The 20,068-nt window shown below is 44.4% G+C and overlaps 1 protein-coding gene across 3 annotated transcripts in view; it reads right to left on the bottom strand.

Annotated features, from left to right (window-relative positions):
• Positions 1-20,068, bottom strand: part of Nell1 (neural EGFL like 1) — an 846,684-nt gene that overhangs the window by 608,603 nt on the left and 218,013 nt on the right. For all 3 annotated transcript variants that reach the window (XM_040733293.1, XM_040733292.1, XM_040733294.1), the window contains 3 exons: positions 15,471-15,605; positions 14,289-14,391; positions 5,521-5,594 (listed from right to left, as the gene is read on the bottom strand). In XM_040733293.1, coding sequence (XP_040589227.1) covers positions 5,521-5,594; positions 14,289-14,391; positions 15,471-15,605 — 312 coding nt within the window. The remainder of the gene's footprint in view (positions 1-5,520; positions 5,595-14,288; positions 14,392-15,470; positions 15,606-20,068) is intronic.

Below are 20,068 nucleotides of genomic sequence, written 5' to 3' on the forward strand. Positions count from 1 at the left end.
TATGGATGTCTGCTTCTGCTTCCATCAGCTAATGGAGGAAGGCTCTACAATGGCATATAAGGTAGTCATCAATCTCATTATCAGAGAAGGACATTTAAAGCAGTCCTCTCCCCTCCTCTTCTCCCCTTCTCTTTCTCCTAAGTCCCCCTTCCCTCCGCCCATGATTCCAATTAGCTCTGGAAATCTTGTTCCTTTCCCCCTTCTCCAGGGGACTATGGATATTTCTCTTAGGGTCTTCCTTGTTTCCTAGCTTCTCTAGTGGTGTGGATTGTAAGCTGGTAATCCTTTGCTCTATGTCTAAAATCCTCACTCAGAATGGTTTCTTCTAGTTTCATTCATTTGCCTGTGAATTTCAAGATGCCATTTTTTTCAGTGAGTAGTACTCCATTGTGTAAATGTACCACATTTTTCTCTATTCACTCTTCAGTTGAGGGGCATCTAGGTTGCTTCCAGGTTCTGCCTATTACAAATAATGCTACTATGAACATGACTGAACAGATGTCCCTGTTGTAAGAATGTACATCTTTTGGGTATATGCCTAAGAGTGGAATTGCTGGATCTTGTGGTAGACTGATTCCCATTTCCTTGAGGAACCGTCTTGCCATATTGATTTCCATAGTGGCTGTATGAGTTGGCACTCCCACCAGCAGTCAGCAGTGGAGGAGTGTTCATTTCTCCATATCCTCTCCAGAATAAACTGTCATTGGTGTTTTTGATTTTAGCCATTCTGACAGAAGTAAGACAGTATTTCAGAGTTGCTTTGATTTGCATTTCCCTGATAGCTAAGGATGTTGAGTACTTTCTTATGTGTCTTTCAGACATTTTTGATTTCTCTACCGGGAATTCTCTATTTAGTTCTGTATCCCACTTTTTAATTGAATTATTTAGTGTTTTCTTGGCTAGCTTCTTTAGTTCTTTGTATAATTTGGAAATTAGCCCTGTCAGATGTGGGGTTGGTAAATATCTTTTCCCAATCTGTGGGCTGCTGTTTTATCTTGTTGACTGTGTCCGTTGCCTTACAGAAGCTTCTCAGTTTCAGGAGGTCCCGTTGATTAATTGTTGACCTCAGTGTCTGTGCTAGTGGTGTTATGTTCAGGGAGCAGTCTTCTGTACCAGTTCGCTTGAGGGTACCTCCTACCTTCTCTTCTAAGAGATTCAGTATGGCTGGATTTATATTGAGGTCTTTGATCCATTTTGACTTAAGTTTTGTGCATGGCGATAGACATTGATCTATCTGCAATCTTCTACATGCCGGCATCCAGTTATGCCAGCACCATTTGTTGAAGATGCTTTCTTTATTCCATTGTATATTTTTAGTTTCTTTGTAAAAACTCATGTGTTTGTAGGTGTGTGGATTCTTATCAAGGTTTTCAATTCGATTCCATTGGTCTACCTGTCTATTTTTTTGTGCCAATACCAAGTTGTTTCTAGGACCATAGCTCAATAACAGAGCTTGAAGTCAGGGGTGGTGATGCCTCTGGACATTCCTTTATTTCACAGGGTTGTTTTGGCTATCCTGGGTCTTTTGTTTTTCCATATAAAGTTGAAGATTATTCTTTCACGGTCTGTGAAGAATTGTCCTGGGATTTTGGTGGGGACTGCATTGAATCTGTAGATTGCTTTCAGCAAGGTTGCCATTTTTAATATGTTTATCCTACCTATCTAATGTCATGGGAGATCTTTCCATTTTTCTGGTATCTTCTTTAATTTCTTTCTTTAAAGACTCAAAGTTCTTGCTATACAGGTCTCTCATTGGTTTGGTTAGCGTTAACACCAAGGAATTTTATGTTGTTTGTGGCAATTGTAAAGGGTGATGTTTTTCTGATTTCTTTCTCAGCCCATTTATTGTCTGTATATAATAGGGCTACTGATTATTTTTTAGTTAATCTTGTATCGTGCCACTTTGCTGAAGGTGTTTATCAGCTGTACGAGTTCCCTGGTAGAATTTTTCAGGTCACTTATGAAAACTATCATATTATCTGCAAACAGTGAAAGTCTGACTTCTTTTCCAATTTGTATCCCTGTTTATCTCCTTTTGTTGTCTTATTGCTCTAGCTAGAATTTCAAGTACACTATTGAAAAGGTATGGAGACAGTGGACAGGCTTGTCTTGTTCCTGATTTTAGAGGAATCGGGTTGAGTTTCTCTACATTTAGTTTGATGTTGGCTGTCTATTTTTTATATATTTCTTTTATTACATTTTCCTGTTATCCCTGATCTCTCCAAGACCTTTATCATGAAGTGGTGTTGGATTTTGTCAAGGCTTTTCCAGCATCTAGTGAGATGAAAATGTAATTTTTTTTCTTTTTCATTTTGTTTACATGGTGGATCCCATTGATTGATTTTCATATGTTTAACTATCCCTGAATCCCTAGGATGAAGCCTACTTGATCATGGTGGATGCTTTTTCTGATATCTTATTGAATTTGATTTGCTCTTAATTTATTGAGTGTTTTTGCACCAATGTTCATGAGGGATATTGGTTTGTAGTTCTCTTTCTTAGTTGTGTCTTAAAAGTGACCATGATGTTTTCAGTCTGTACAAGGTACTTCCTCTAGCTACCGGTTACATCAGTCTACAATTCTTTAAAATTCTGTTAATTATATTCATTTAATCGGGGTCATGTTTGTGCCACAGCACACATGTGGAAGCCAGAGAACAGTATGCAAAGTCTGTTCTCTCCTTCCACCATGTGTGCTGTGGGGACTGAACTGAGGTTGTCAAGCTTGGCAGCGGGTTCTTCTCCTTACTGAGCCATCTCACCCACCCAGTATTGAGGGTTCTAGTCAACCTTTAGCACAGTTAATAAGTAAGACCCAGTCCCGAAGTTTAAATTGAGAAATGCCTATTTGCATATTTTAAAAATAATATTAACTATCACTATTGCTGTATAAGTGCACCTGAATTCATTTAACCCCAGGAAGTAGTGTTTTACAACTCTATTTTGAAAACTATAGGCAGGAAAAAGTAATCTGCCATTCCCACTTTTGAATCATCCTAATTGTGACATGTTGTCCCCTCTACACTGAGCTCTGTGTTAATATAAAAATACAACTATTCCACATTTTTTATTTTAGGGTAACTAGCCCATGTCAGTGGTCAAATGTAAACATTCCAAGCTCTATACAAATCTACAGGCTCTGACTTGAATTTCTAACAACATACAAACATCAGTAAGTTGAAAAATGGCAATTCACTGAAGGAATTTTCCAGAAAAAAAATACAAAACAAAACAAAAACTGATGATTAGGCAAATGGAAACAAGACAGGAGAGTTATCCAACTTAATTGACAAACAATATGAGAGAAGCTTGCTGTGAGATCATGTCTCTTAGCAATGCCGGAAGCTACATCCATGAGGTCTCACCACCATGAGTGCCTAAATAGGAGACTGACAAGGAAAACATTAATAGACATTCCAACGTGGATGGGAGAATTCCCACAAGGCCTCAACTCTGTATGAAGACTAACACAACTAAGGAGTGCCAAGAGCAGAAGAAATAGTTTCTCCCAGGGATATCAACTGTTCACCCAATACTAAACAGTTAGCACTTAAAACAAATACACAAGTAACATTATACAGACTGAGCAGGATATATTTAGGAATATATATGTATATACATATATACACACACAATAACAATTAATAAAGAAGATGGGTTTGAAAGAGCAAGGAGCGGGAAATGGGAGGATCTGGATGAAGGAAAGGAAAGGGAGAAGTCTTTATGCTACAATCTCAATTTTTACAACAACAAAGTAAGAAGCAAACAGTCTAAAAAATCTAATATGCTAGACTGAAGAAATAGCTCAGTGGTTATGAGCTTGTGATACTAGTTTGGTTGCCAGAATTCACATCAGTTGGCTCATAACTTCCTATAACTCCAGTTCCAGGTCATACACCTCTGGCCTCTGAGTGACCTGTTCTCATAGGCACATACATACAGAGAGACACATAGACAAAGGGAAAACTCCCTTTCCAAGGTAATGCATTAGCTTCTGGAAACACCTTGTGAAGGAATTTGAGACTACGGTTGTCTCTTATCCAATCCCATAAAACAGAAATGGGTGGAGATCCAGGTAGTCTTTCATCAGTGGGAGAGCCTCATCTGAACTGAAGAACAGTCATTATTTGAGCCAGCATCTCCTCTGTACTCTCAAGACAGTACTTGTGGAGTACCATTTTAGGTTTCTTGGTGGAAAAATTAATACACTGCATACAACGGAAGCTATGCAGTGGCGGGGGATAAACACTGAGAAATACTGCACAGGGCAGACCCGTCCCATCAACACCCATCATCCTCTATCCCTACTGACCACACTCATTAAAAGTGCTTCCAAATACCTCTATGGCCTTTTATAGAACCTTCCTTTGTTGACGAATCAGTGTGACTTAGATTGACTATGTATTCTCACTTACACTGAAAGGTAGTTATTCATCTGCACTATTGAACACTGATTGTTGACTTGGGCAAGCCTCCAGGTATGCCCAAAAAGGATTATCTAGATTAGATCAACTGTGGGAAGACCCAACCTAACTATGGTGGCTCCATTCTTTGAGTGACTCAGTTAGGAGAAAGTGACCCAAACCAGTATTCACCACTCTCTGTCTCCAGCTCCAGCCTGTCAAGACTTCCCCACCATGACAAGGTGAGAGGGAACACCAAAGATTGAGCAGAAAGACTATAAGAGCTGGAGGATGGGGAGGTGTCCCACAAGAAGACATGGCCATTGTAGTCATCAACTACCCAGGGAAGCTGTGGCTATGGGAACAAGACTAGACCTGTGAATATTTCCTCAAGGATGTAGAAGGGAGTCATGAGGCTCCACCTATCTCAGAAGGACTATTGACACCCAACAGTTGCTGGGGAAGGAATGCCATTTTCTTCAGTTGTGTAACCAAACCTCACCCCATAAGTAACTCTTCTCCCATGCCCATGCAAGCAACCATAACTAAACTCAGTGGCTCCTACATACACCTGGAAAAAATTAAAGCAGGAGGGGGAATTGAAAGAAGAGTGATAACGGGGGGGGTGAGACAGGCTAACAGGGAGCGGAAAAATGGATAAAACTCATGGTACACATTTGTGAAATTTAAAGAATAAAAAAATGAAATATTTTTTTAAAAACCTATGAGAAAAGAAAAACCCTTCTCCCTTAGAATGCTTCTGTCAGAATATTTTACCATAACAAGAGAAGGAATGAACACATTTACCTCTCTAAAATTAAAAACCAAGAGCTATTACAAAGACATCTAAGCCTGAGGAGTGACCACAGAAAACTAAAAAAATAAATTACACAGTCAGACCACAAATTTCTTGCTCCACCTAAGACATGTTCCCTCTACCTGAATGCAAACTAATCACACAGAAACAGTGGCTAGATCCTCTCTGTCCTTGACTCCAGCCCATCAGTTCTGCCCCTCAGGGACCCACTTAGGCCAACATCCCCACAGAGGAACACCACAGGTCTTTTTTTTTTTTTGTCTGCTCTGTGGAAGTAACAAGGACCACAGACAAACTTACTCGACATTCCCGGCAGCTCTTGGTTAAAATCCGCTGGCCCTCGGCAAGAACTTTTCCTCCGTAGATACATTTTGCTGCAAGAAAACGGAAAAAAAAAAACAGTTGACACCTAGTCACGTTATGCTATAAAATGATCCCACGGGGAACACAGATTCCCTGAGTCTAAGCAATACAAGCTTCTTTATCTAAGGTAAATCATCGGGAGAGGAGCATGAATGGCCCCCGGAGCCATCAGCCAGACTTCAGCTTTTGTGAGCTTACCTTTCCTTCTTAGCAAAGCCACACAATTGGTAAATTGATATAAGATATTAAAACAAAAGATGTTAGTTGACATGACCGTGTGCTTAGCAATAAGTTTTATGTTTGGACTTTCTCTCTCTCTCGTGTGTGTGTGTGCGTGTGTGTGTGTGTGTGTGTGTGTGTGTGTGTGTGTATCAGCGTGTGCGAGTGCATACAAATACATCATCAGGTGTCCTCCTCTATCCCTCTCCATCTTATGTTTTGAGGCATGGTCGGTCACTGAACCTGGCACTCACTGGTTCATCTAGACTGGCTGGCCAGCAACCTCTAGGAATCTGCTAGACACTGCCTTCCCATGGTATTATTACATGGCCGCGCCCAGCTTTTCTATGAGTACTGAGAATCTGAACTCATGTCCTCATACTCGCATTGCAAGCACTTTATGTGCTTAGCCGCCTCCTTAGCCCAATTAGCAGCAGTTTGGATGCACGCAGCCCTGCTATAAAAGATGAGCCTCTGGGTAAAAGGCGTTATGCTCTGTTCATCAAAACTCTACCACGGGGAGGATTCCATATGAGCTTTGTTTATGATCATGAGAGGTGAGTGCCTTGAGCCTAGATCTACTTAACCATACTCAGGCAACTACGAAATACAAGCCACCCCAAACAATTGCTACATCAGCACGCTGGAGGAGAGGCCTTGACAAAGGTGAGCTGTGTGGGCTAATAGGCAGGGCAGAGAGGGGCAGTCAGCCCTGCAGAAAATCCCAAAGAGAAACAGACCTCGGTTGAGATTCTGCTGAGACCGGGTCCTTCGCTTAACTTGCTGTAAGTATGTGCAGAATATGTCAATTTGCTGTGACCCTCTCTGATTCTACTAGATTTTCTAGCCACTTCAAGGAAAATAGAAAGCAAAGGTCTGCATGAACTCTTCCCTGGCCTGATAAGAGCCCTTCTGGCCCCAGCTCTCTAGAGAAACAGAAATAAATACACACTTGGTTTAGTTCATAGAATTGCTCCACCTCTCAGACCTTCCATTTTTGTATCTCTTAAAGGTGGGATGGTTAAATTTGGTAGTTCCGTGGACCTAAAGTCTTCTCATTCTCGTGGAACACCCATATCTGTCCAACCCCGTCCTCCTAGACACAGAAAGGGAGTGGTCAGAATCAAACACTGGCTTACTTAGCACAATGCCTCAGTGGGATGGATGCTGCTGGGACACGGTGCCCAGAGCCCTCTGTGACAACTAACGTATTTCTATGGCTGTTGGAACAGTGTCGCCCACAGGCCTCAGTCAACCGTTGATCTAGGATCCATGCTGGGCTGTGGGGAGCCACTTTGTCCAGAACCAAGCTCCTTACTAGACCACCCCATAACCCATAAAGCATTGATAAAATGACCCAAAGTCCTGCCTTCCTTGCCTGATTAGGACAACTCTGAAAGGCCACTCTGACTGGGGATCCCAGTGGGAAGAACTGAGGCACCGGCTATGAGCATGTTGTCACCATCACGCTGCTTCCCCGGGAACCCATTTTAACCCAGCACTGATCCTGTGTGCCTGTCCTAAGGAAGCGTGTGGGAACCTCCACTGTAGACTGCTCCCTGACATCCACTGACCTGCAGCAACCCACACCACCCGGCTTCGCCTCAGCGTTCTCTTCTCGGTGAACGGCACCACCATCCACAACAGCTCCTCCCACGCCTGCTTCTTCCCCGGTGCGAGGAACCAAACCTTAGCAACGCTTCCTCCTCGGGCCATTCTTCTCCATCCTCCACCCTGGCAGTGTCTTCAGACCATCAGCATCCCTGCTCCCCAGCACAACCGGAACCTCTAACCCCAGCCTTTTCCAGTCCTTCCGCAGACGACGCAAATGCGTCTTACGATCCAAATTTGAGAATTTGAGACCCCCACTTAAAAACATTTAGGAGTCCCTGATGCCTTCAGGGAAAAAAACAGTTCAAAATCTTTTCTTAGGTGGATAGTCCATTCTGGCAGCTTTTCCTTATCTCTCAAAATTTCAAAACCTCACCACTCCCTGGGCTTTGAGTCACCCACTCAAGTAGTCACACCCCATCTATGGCTCTGTCACGCTTTCTCTCCCGCTACCAAGCTTTGCACACATTCTTGTCTTCTACAGAAATGCTCAGATCTCCAGTGTTCACTGACGACGCCTTCTGTCTTAGTTAGGGTTACCACTGCTGTGAGGAAACGCCGTGGCCAAAAGCAAGGCGGGGAGGAGAGGGTTTGTTTGGTTTTCACTTCCTCATCACTGCTCGTCATCAGAGGAGTCTGGGCAGGAACCTGGAGGCAGGAGCCGATGCAGAAACTACAGAGGGGCGTTGCCCACTGCCTTGCTCCTCATGGCTTTCTCAGCCTGCTTTCTTACAGGACCCAGGACCACCGGCCCAGGGATGGCACCGCCCACAATGGGCGGAGCCCTCCCATACCTATAACTAATCAAGAAAGCGTCCCACAGGCATGCCCACACCCCAGGCTTATGGGGGCATTTTTTCATGTCGTTCCCCTCCTCTCGCTTGTGTCAAGTTGGCATAGCGCGCCATCCCGAAATTATACCCATCCCAGTCCGTTTTATTAACAGAGACCTGTCTGTTTCCACCCTTCCATCATATGCAGACATACACTTCTACCCTCCCAACATATATAATAAATTCTCACCCTTTCAAGATGTTTGCCCATCCATTTGCAACTTTCAACATATGTATCCACACATTTCCTGTCTCCCACAAGATATATGTACCCATTCCCACCCAGCCTCTCAATCATGTATGCCTCAAGCTGTCTCCACCCTCCCCACATACAGCCATCCATTTCTACATTCTCATATATGTATGTATATATATATGTGTGTGTATGTACATGTGTGTACATATATATATACATACATACATACATACATATGTACCCATACATTTCAATGTTCTCTTGACTTCTCTCAAGAAGCTAGTGTGTAGCCAGGTGCTGGTGGCGCACACCTTTAATCCCAGCACTCGGGAGGCAGAGGCAGGAGGATCTCTGAGAGGCCAGCCTGCTGGTCTATAGAACGAGTTCCAGACCAGCCTCCAAAATAATACAGAGAAACCCCGTCTCAAAAACCAAAAAAAAAAAAAGAAAGAAAGAAAGAAAGAAAAAGCTAGTGTGTGTGTGTGTGTGTGTGTGTGTGTGTGTGTGTGTTGTTTGTGATATAAGTACTTATTAGGGTGGATGGGTGCAGGGTGGGGCTCACTTTTGCACATGGGAAGGCCCAAGGGCAATATGGCCCTTTGCATTTTGAAACTGTCCTTCATAGACCATAAATATCACCAGTTTAGCTAGGCTGGCTAGTCAGTGAGTTTCAGGAATCTGGTTCTATGTGCACACTTGGCTGGGTTACAGGTTCATGCCGCTGTGTCCAACTTTTTAACATGGGTTCTGGGGACCCGAACTCAGCTGCTCGTGCTTGCAAGTCATGGGAGTTCACAGATGAAGCCATCTCCCCAGACCCAAGAAATTGTTCTTGAGCCTGGATCCTGATTAACTTTCCTACTTTGTGTCTCTATTGTTCTTTGGACCAAACCCTAACAGATTTATTACTTTGTATCTTAAGCATACACTTAACTTTACATCTTTCCCTGCCACCTCCGTGAGAGTCAGGGCTGTGTGTGCCTAATTGTGAATCCCGCCTCTGGCTCAGTGCCTCTCTGGGCTGTTGACTAAAAATAATAAATACTGCTTAAAACTAGTGAGCTCTACTGAGAAGCAAAACCTGACAAATCTCCTGATTGCCTACTAGGAGTTATTTCTGCTACTCCATATAGCTTCAGACATCCAAAGGTTTCAGAACAAACACAGCCACAATAGCAACTAAAGACAGAAGCAATACAATTCCCTAGGTGATTCCTTCCTTCTCCCTTCATTAAAAACAAAGAAAAAACCCAGCTATCCCTGACTGTCCTTTATGCCTCAGTGTTCTAGAAACATTCATGACTGTCACTCTGCCCCTAATGACATTCTGGGAACCCCCAATTGACTTACACAGGAAGAACCCATCCCCAAGGCCCTGGAATTCCTATGTGATAAATTCCCATAGTCCTAAACACAGCAGCTGCCAACTTGGCAAGGCAGTTCATTCCAGAATGACAGTTCTGCTAAACGCACTCCTGTCAACGCTGCCATCTGTTTCTTGGCATGGGCTGGGAAACGCAGACATTCTCCTTTTCTTTCCCTTTGGCCCCTTGTCACTCCACAATGGTATTAACACACTTGCTATCCCGTCTTGAAACATCCTACTGGCTCCTTTCTTCTCTGGCAGGAACTCCTACCTGGAGATAAAAATGCCTTGCTGTTTACACCACACTCAGAGACATATCCTGCATCTACCAAGCTGGTAGAAAACATAATCCTCTGGTGAATTTTATGCCCGTACATCATAGGAAGCTTTGGGGTGGGGGATGATACCAGCCCCTGTCTGTATGTCTTCATCACTTGCAGATGTGACAAGGCGCAGAAAGTACGCATGACCTGGGTGCCAGCTGTCTGAGAAATAACCTTGGACAGCTTTCAGGCCTGGAAGCTCCCTTGCTCTTGTGTTCTTCCCTGCTCCTCGGATGGTACTCCTTCCTTCCCTGGAAATAACCTCCTTATGCCTAACATCAGTCCTTATTATCCAACCTCTTGATCTGTAGTCAAAAGACTTATTTTTTGATGTCTGAGGAAATTGAAGCATAAGGTGAGTCAGGCCCTGCTGCCTTTGGCTGGGCACTGGAGAATTCACTCCTACGGCTTTCCGTGTGAGCAGAAATGTAAATGGATACCTGGGGCCCTTCCAGTCACACCAGGGACATGCAAAGTGGGCTATTTTACAGTGTCCATCCATGAAATTGAAACACGGCCGCAGCGCACGCTTCCTCGCGATGTCTGAACAGGGCACTCGGGGATTTAGAGAGTTTGCTGTTGTTCTTTTCGCAAACACGGTCACCCAGCCCTTCAAATTTGACCTTGAGTGCCAAGTGCCGGGCACATTTGCCATGAGTAAGCAACTGACAGGCACTGCTTTTGATGTCCCTGTCAGATATGCATATGAGGTCCCTCTGGCCGCATTCCGACATCGGTTGCCTCACTGGTGTCAGTCATTCCTGGGCACTTGGTTGCTTTGAATGCCAGAGACAGCACTCGGCTTTTCATTTTATAAAGGTGGCAGATCCGAAGAGCTAAACAGGCAAGGGTCCTTCCTTCCTCAGTAAGTGAATTCACTGAGCTTCCAAATGCCCCCTCTCTCAGCAAGACACCCACATCCGACTGGGTGTCACTAAGACATCAGCAGTTCACAGATGCCAAACAGAAGGTGTCACACACACACACACACACACACACACACAAGCACACACCAAACTGTTCCTTCCCTCTGCCCCGTCTGTGTTTCGCATTGCTTGTCTCCTGTGGGCTCTTGTTCAAAACTTGGCCCCTGCTCCCTCAGACACTCACACAAAGCAATGTGAATATGCCAGATCCTTCGGCTGTCACTCACAGCCATTCCTTCTCTTCCTCTCCCCAGGCAGGCTCTGTCTGCTTGCCCATTCACCTCTACTGGAACATGCCCAAGTCCCACGCCTGGCACCGCCTCCAGCTCTGTTAAGACAGTACCCTTTCTTAAATCACTTCTCGGAGTGCGTCAGGGCCCTGCTTGAAAGTTTCATTTCTAATAAGTGTTCACCTGTGTCAGGTCATGCGACTCTGAATGTCAGAGGCAGCTCTTGGCTTTACACTTTAAAAAAGTGGCAGATCAGAAGAGCTAACCACCCAAACTTTCTCCCTTCCTCCGTGAATTAATTCACCAGGCTTCTAAACACCCCCCTCTCTGAGCAAGACATATCATATCACACATGGGTGCACCGCACGCACGCTGGGGTCCAAAGAGGCAAGAGGGCATCCGATCCCCTGGCACTGAAGTCACAGGCAATTGTGAGCTGACGTGTGGATGCTGGAAACCAAACCCAAGTCCTCGACAAAAACAGCCTATGCTCTTAACCACAGAGCCATCCAAACAGTGCCCCCTGCCCACTAACACACACACACACACACACACACACACACACACACACACACACAAGCCTTCATTTTTAAACTAAAAATACCAGTGCTATACCTAATGCCATGATGTCACATGTGCATTCCCCTCTGATAATAAGTGCGTTCTTTCTCACACGGACACCTGGAAAACTCCTGCTCACTCCTGAACAGTCTGCTGAGTTGTTAGCTGTGAAGTTTTTCGTGCACATGCATGTGTGCCCACTGCCCCAAACTTGTCCCACCTCAGTTTTACACAGTACAAATGGGCCTCACTCAGTGGGAGCCTCTTTGATGGAGAGAAGGTTCGTTCACAAGTATTCCAGACAACCAAACCCAAAACTACCTAACAGAGATTTCTATTTTAAAACTGGTAAGAAATTAAAAAAAAAACAAAAAACACTTCCCTGGTCAGATGTCCTCAACCTGTTAACTTTAGAGGTATGTTAAACATTAATTTACTTTATTTCTGTTTCCACTTGCTCTCTGAGCACATTAAGTATCATCAGAGTCACTGAGAAAATGAGTTTTTACCCTAACCAACTCGATCTGAACTCTACATATCTAATGCCATCTACAAAACTCTGCCATTATCTTGAGGTCAGCATGCTGGGGAAAGTGGGTAACCTTCTGGGGTTGTCTCATAACTTGGTAACTCTTAAATGAACTAGAACACTGAAAAATGGCTATCACCATTACGTGTAATAGGAAGAGTTAATTATACGTAAACAAGGCCTTGAGGGCCAGCAAATGATTCAGCAGGCAATGGCACACACTGCCAAGGTTACGATCTCATTTCCTGGGCACACATGGCAGAAGGAGAGAACTGAGAGCCACGGTTGTCCTCTGACTCCCTCGTGCACCTACACTCACAAACACACGCGCACTAAACAAATAAAGGCAAAATTGCCTTGAAGGTGTCAGTTTGGGGAGCAGCCATTCTGCTCGGGACAATCTTATATTAAAGAGATTCAAAATTATCACAGATGTGTGTCTGAGTGAAGCGCATTACCATAGAGCCTCTTACAATGGAGAAATCTGGGAAACAACCTAGATTTTGATGACCGAGAAATACTTATACAACAGCCGAACAGTGGGACCCTGAAATCCAGTAAAATAAGATTCATAGTCTTTAAAAACATGCAGACACATGTAAGCGATAATGGTTAAGTCAGCCAAGTAGAACATGTCAATTCCATTTGTTTGCCTGCCTGCTTTTTTTTATGGTTGGGGGATGTTTCGTTGCCGTCATTTTTTGAGGCGAGTCTCATGTAGCCCAAGCAGGCCTCAAACTCACTTCCTAGATGGAGCTGGCTTTGAACTCCTAACCCCTCTGCCTCTGTGACCCCAGTGTTGGGGCTGCAGGTGTACACCACCCAGATCAGCTCCCACATTTCTATACAGAAGTATTCTCTGCAGATCACACACTTTGATGAAAAATCTACAGGGTTTGTACTCAGCAAAGCTGGTTTAGGATATCATTAGCCTGTGGCCTTGGTAAAATGGGGTGCTAGCAATATAAGTTACCTTACCGTGAGAAGTCAATGAATTGAGCAGATATGTCCAGCATAGTACAAAACACAGGCGGTGCATGCGGGGTCTCTCACACTTTAATTTTAAATACTGTCCTCTGCAATGGTGGTGAAGGACAATTTTTAAAGATCTCTGTTTCATGTATACAATGAGTATATATATGGTACTAACATGGTACACATATTGTGTGTTTGGCGATGTTGTACAAGTATTTCTCAGTCATCAAAAGTCTAGGTTGTTTCCCAAGGGGTGTGTGTGTGTGTGTGTGTGTGTGTGTACCATGTTAGGACCAAGGCCTGCAGAGGCCAGAAGGTGTCAGGTCCCTTGGAACTGGAGTTACATATGGGTGCTAGAAATTGAATCTGAATCCTCTGCAAGAGCACCACGTGCTTAACCACTGAGCCCTCTCTCTAGCCTGAAAATTTTAACCATTGCCACTTGGATTAGCCAACATTGAAAAATGCTTCAGTGTTTGAAATCAATTTCATACTGAAATTTCTAATAAAGTTACCTTAATAATGACATATCTATCCAAAGCCTCAGAAAAACCAAATGCAGAATTTGGGCCTTAACTTGATCATTCAAAATGAGGAGATGGAATCACATTCACTTGGGGGGGGTTGTAAGCACAGGCTGTACGTTCAGACTTCAAGTTCGCCCTGGCGCTTGAGCCTGGAGAGGCACCTTGGTGACTTCAGATGTGAAGAATGGAGGACAGTAACTGAGATGGGCGGGATGGTGTCACTGGAGAGAAGGAGCATGCGCACAGCATCTGCCCCAGTGAAAGAAGCTGTATGCACGGCCCCTCTTATTCAGTGTCAGACCAACCGCCACTGCTTCTGTTCCTAAATGTTAGCTGGTTCTCAAAGCTGAAGAAAATACAGAACTCTAAAAGCACAGAGACCCACTCTGACCCCAGGAGGGATACTTACGTCTACAGACTTTACAGCACTGGCCGGAAATGTGCACAGGAAGCGAGTCTGGGGAACAGTTGAGCGGCGGACAGGACATCCTCCGGCACTCCACAGCACCGCTCTGAGAAGGGAGAGACAGACAAGGAGGTCTCTGAGGTGTCCTCTGAACAAGTCTATTTCAGGGGAGCTTCAGCTCTCATCCCCAGAGCCTCGGGGGGGGGCAGGGCGGTGTAGGGAATCCCCAGGCCCCCCACAACTACAAATAAAGTATTCTCTCCCGCCCAAATGAACCTTCGTCACCTCAATTACTTTTCTGATAAACATCGCTGGCTTCATCCACCTGCCATGTGGACTAAGTAGATTAGGCTGAAAACAAAAAGTCTGTTTCTATGAAACACAAATAACACCTTTAGGAGACCCTGTCAATCATTTTTAAGGCTGTAACAATCCATTTTGTATTTTCCTGGACAAGCAATAGCATTCTTCAGATATTTATCGAGTAATTTTCAACTGGACAGGGTGTACATACTAATTTAGGAGTGGGTTCTTTTCTGAAACTGAAGGTGTCTGCAGATGGTGGCTTTTCTGTAAAGCATGGTGCCTGCAGTTCGTGGGAACAGACACAGATCTCTTGCAAAAATATAAACCAAACACCGAGAGACTGACTAAACTATGAAAAGTGTGTGTTGGGGGCTGGAGAGGTGGCTCAGCACTCTAGAGGGCACAATGCCCTTTCAGAGAACCTGAGTTCAGTTCCCAGCATCCATGCCGGGCGGCTCATAACCACCTGTAACTCCAGCCCCAGGGGAACCCCAAAACTTCTGGTTCCAGTGGACACCTACACTCACATGCACACAACTCACACACAGACACAGGTGAGTGAGTGCACATGATTACAAATGGTGAAAACTAAATCTTAAAACATGCGCTCTAGGAGAAGAGAGCCAAGTTCCAATAGGTCCGGAAACCAAAGGAACCTCTGCCTCCCTCCACACTGGACTCTCAAACTCCAAAATGTGAGTGGGCTTAAGCCACAGAATTACATGACAGAATGAAGAAGCAGACTTTAGCTTCTAAGTGTTTGGGGCTCTTAAGGGGGAGTGGGTATAACGGAAGTAGCGTTAGGTGCTAAGCAGCCAGCCTAGCTGTACGCGGGTCAGCAAGCCTGAGTCTTGAATCTCTAGCCAGGGGCGTACTTACTTTGCATGTGCAGTTCCTGCAGTTGTCACCGTCCACCCAGGAGTCTTGGTCCCTGTAGAGCAGCCCGCTCACTTGGCAGGTCTTCTCACAGTGGCAGTTTTCCAGCTGACCAAGTCTTGTCTCTGCATAATTCAGCTGCAGAGAGGATTTGGTAGATGTAATAATCTGTGGGATTCCATTGCACTGCCCCAGCAAAGATAATAGTAACAAGGTGGGGGGAGGGGTGGGATCCAAGCAGAGAGGAAAACAAAAATCACTCAGTAGTTTCCTGGTTCTTAGCATAACCTGTTTGCTGGTTTTCATGCAGGGAAACATCATACTAAATCGAAGACATGTTGTCTCCTGTGGTCTGATGAACATCAAATGAGACGTTAAATGGCGTCTCCGGAGCCTCACGGGTACCCGTGACAGAGTGTGCTTACAGCACAAACTCACACAGATGTGCTGGCAGTGAGGGTGTTCCCGGGAACTAGTTAGAACGTTGAGCAGAGATCTAACTGGGAAGCCCCATACACTTGCATCTGTCTCCCACCATCCCCTCTGTTCAGCCTGCAAGGGGGAAGGCATAACTTCCTCTCAGATGAAAATTCTGGGGACTTGCAACATGAAAAGAAAGCCATTGGAGAGCCCAGTGCCTTCGAAGATCAGTGTCCCCAAACAGAATGCCCAGGAATTCATTCGAACATTCAGAGGAAGAGCAGTGGAGGTAAGTAAAGCCCCAACTAAGATCGGAAGCTTCTGTTCGTTTGCTTGACTGCTTGTACGTTTGTGAACAGAGGAACAGAGATGGCTCAGTAGGAAAAGTATTTGCCAGGCAAGAATGAGGATGTGAGTTCCATCCCCAGCACCCAGGTCAAAGCTGGGTACCACAGTTGCCTGTCGCCTTGGGGAGAGGGGGATGATGACTGTCAGACCTCTGTAGTTCATTAACCACTCAAACTAGCTGCATCAGAGGGCTCCAGATTCAAGGGGGGATTATCTCAAAAATAAGGTGAAATCTGGTTGAGGAAGACACTGACATCAGCTTCTGGCCTCCAAATGCATGTGTACATGTGTGTACACACCCTCAAGTATGTCAGCACATGCACACATACACACATGCACACAATTCTCTGAGACAGGCTTTCATTGCTTTTAACTAGAGTCTTAATCTACAAACTCAAGGGGAAATATAAAGTTAGCCATCCTCACAAGGAAGCCCTGAGAGTGATTATCTCCAGGGATGAAGTTCTCATAACAATCCTCTCAATCTGGAATAAGAAATCTCTCCCTTTCTCAATGCTAGATTGCTTTTCCTTGATCACATCATGAGTAAATTTTAACTTCAGACAGCTGAGGTCCTCCTGGCCTCACCCTGCCCTTCACCCCATCCTGAGCACGTTAGTCTTCAGACATCTGAGGTCCTCCTGGATTCACCCTGCCCTTGACCCCATCCTGAGCAAGTTTGTCTTCAGACAGCTGAGGTCCTCCTGGCCCCCCACCAGCACCTCTGCATGCGGTTCCAATTCTTAATTAAACGTTCTTCACCTAGCTTACTCAAGTTTTCCTTCAATCACAGCACTGGGTCTATGTGTAACTCAATGATAAGGCACCTGCCCGGGCATGTGTGAAGCCTGGTTTCATTCCTGGCACTACAAAAAAGAAAATGCATGAAAACCTAAATGCAACTATCTGGTGTGAGGTGTCCATGGTGACATCCTTACAGAAGAATGACAGCCTCCCCATCCCAGCTCCCATCACATAATGAGTGCCATCATGAGAATAAATATCAATTCCTAGCTTCTCTTTTCCTTCTAGATGGCACTTGTACTTCCAATGCCTTGCATGTGTTCCCCTTAGAGACCAGAGCACACTTTGATATCCAACACTGGCTATTTCAAACCAATATCTTATGTACAACAGTGAGCCTGGGAAACAAGTCCCACCACCTTCCTTTTCTTTTCTTTTCCTTCCTTCCTTCCTTCCTTCCTTCCTTCCTTCCTTCCTCCCTCCCTCCCTCCCTCCCTCCCTCCCTCTTTCTTTCTTTCTGTTTCTTGGTTTTTCAAGACAGGGTTTCTCTGAGTAGCTCTGGAGACTGTCCTGCAACCAGCTCTTATAGACCAGGCTGGTCTCGAACTCACAGAGCTCCCCCTGCCTATGCCTCCCGAGTGCTGGGATTAAAGGCGTGCGCCACCAACAGCTTTCTCTACCACCTTTCTTTTATCAGTACTTTTTTATTGTGTGATGGCTTCATACATTTATATAATGGATTTACATCATTTTCACACACACTTCATTTCCCCCCCCCAAGTCATCTCCCTCTGTCCCCTCCAGAACCCTTCTTCTCATGAAGATCCCTTCCAATTTCTGTGTCTTCTATTTGCGTGTGACGCACTGAGCTTGACTTTAGTTTCTTACCCAAGCATGGGAGGAGGCGTTAACCGGTGCAAGAGCAGCTCATCAGTGGCCATACCACAGAAGAAAATGATGCACATCCCCACCCACTATCAACAGCCAACAGTCGGCCTCATGCTCCCTCCCTGTGCCTCTGAGCAGCGATTCTAACCAATGGTATGGTTGTTTGTGACCATTTCTTCATCCTTTTCCTCCAAGCACCTGAAATTTTTCAGAGGGATGTGTCCTTTGTTGCCTCCTATGGTGAGATGGCAAACCGTGGAGAAAGAAAGCAGGTCCCTCAACTACCTACAGGCTCCGTGTTCACCCCGGAGAACGGGCAGACTTGCCTTGACATCCCTACAGATCCTCCTAATAGGTATGATCTTCCAAAGTGTTGCATTTCATTTAAAGCTCCAGTCTAATAATAGCGTTTCTACAATTTAGGATAATTAAGATCTTTGGGAATTCTTTAAGAAGCACAGATAAAATATACTTCAAGAGTTTGCCAAGGTCAATAACCAAGGCATATCCACATCAAAGATAATAAAATGACAGCTCATCACTCACTATCTTTATTCCATCTAATAGACCCAATATTTCTTGCATGAGCCAGGCTTGAACAGCAACAAAGACAGCTCAGCTAGATAGACCTGCTAAAAGTGCCTGCAACCTTGACAGGATGTATGTGTGCCCCACTCTGAAAGTCTGGAACAACTCTAGTGTCTATGAGACTCCAAGAAGGAAATTCCTTAAAGACCCTATAATCTGAGAGAGAGCTCCAGCTACTGAAGTTCTGTGACCCTCTAAGAGCTTCTGTGAGGTCAGCCTTAGTGATGACCAGTGCCCATCCAACAACACTGAGCTATGTCCATCTGTGAGGCTCCAGCCCCAAGAAAACTTTGCTTTTCATGCAATGCATTTTGTTTTCCTTTCTGAACTTTCCTTTGACTTTTAATATGTTTAGCTCTTTCTAGCAACACAGAAAAACTCCGATCTCTATAATAAAGAGAGTGTAACAGACAGATATCAAAGGCAAAGGGATATTAAGGTTAAAAATCTAATTTTTCAAATGCATTTAATATGTAATCTTGCCTTCTTTTCCTCTGTTAAGTCCAATAACAACAATAAAGGAGAAAAGCAGCTCTGAGTCAAAAATGAATTACATTTTCTGCCATTGGTAGGAGCATGCTGAATTTATACAAATTCATTTTCAAAAGCTATTTCTACACAACTGCTTCTCTCTGAGAATGCCTGAGATCCCAAATAGATATGGCTTCAGGTCTGCATCTCTGTGGCGTTTACCTCTGTCCTTGCACTTATCTAAGCAACCATGGATTGAATGATTTATTCCTAGGTCTACACATTCGAAGACAGACAGTGGAGGGCTTCTTCGGAGGAAGAGGTCAATGAATGTATACATACAGAAGATTGCCGTTTTTGCTTTGAAGTACTATTTGGTGTTTGTTATATGGATGGGAGAAAATGTAAACCATTGTTAAACCTTTAAGATTAATTGGAAAATCATCACTGAGTCCCTCAAAACAAGAAAATTCTCAAAGTTAAATATGTCGAAGCTTAAAAATGCCACTCTGACTGAGACTTGATTTGCCCACACAGATTTCAGAGTTCTAAACAAAAGTAATGAAGAAATTCCAGGTCTATGGGTTGGCGGGTTGTTACAGCAAGTAAAGCTTCTTGTTGTCAGTGCTGAGTTCCATCACTGAAAAACACATGATGGAAGGAGAGAGCCAACTCCCGAAGGCTGTTGTCTGGCCAACACATGTACATTGTGCCATGTGCATATGTGTGCATGCAAACATACAAAAGCAAGTAAACATAATTTTATAAAGGAATTCCAGGTCCTAGAAAACCTAGCTAGCTCTGATTAACATCTTCGAATTCAGTAGAACAGAATTCCAAAAACTAAACATCAAAAATACCAACCAATGAGCTTAATGGAAGGAAAAGGTGGTTTCAAGGAATGGTCAATAAGCATGTGAGAAAATGTTTACCCTCATTGTGAGGGTTGGGTTTAAATGTCAACTTACCATAATCTAGAATTTCCTGGGAAGAGGGTCTCTGTGAGGACTTACTTGTCTACAATTGGTTTGCCTGTAGGCATATCTTTGAGGGGTTTCCTCAATTTGTTTAGCTGAGGTACAGAAATCCACCCTGAATGTGAGCAGCACCATTGCATGTGCAGAACACTGAGCTAAAGGAAA

This window comes from Mesocricetus auratus, unplaced genomic scaffold, assembly GCF_017639785.1.
Source record: "Mesocricetus auratus isolate SY011 unplaced genomic scaffold, BCM_Maur_2.0 Super-Scaffold_100030, whole genome shotgun sequence".
NCBI lineage: Eukaryota > Metazoa > Chordata > Mammalia > Rodentia > Cricetidae > Mesocricetus > Mesocricetus auratus.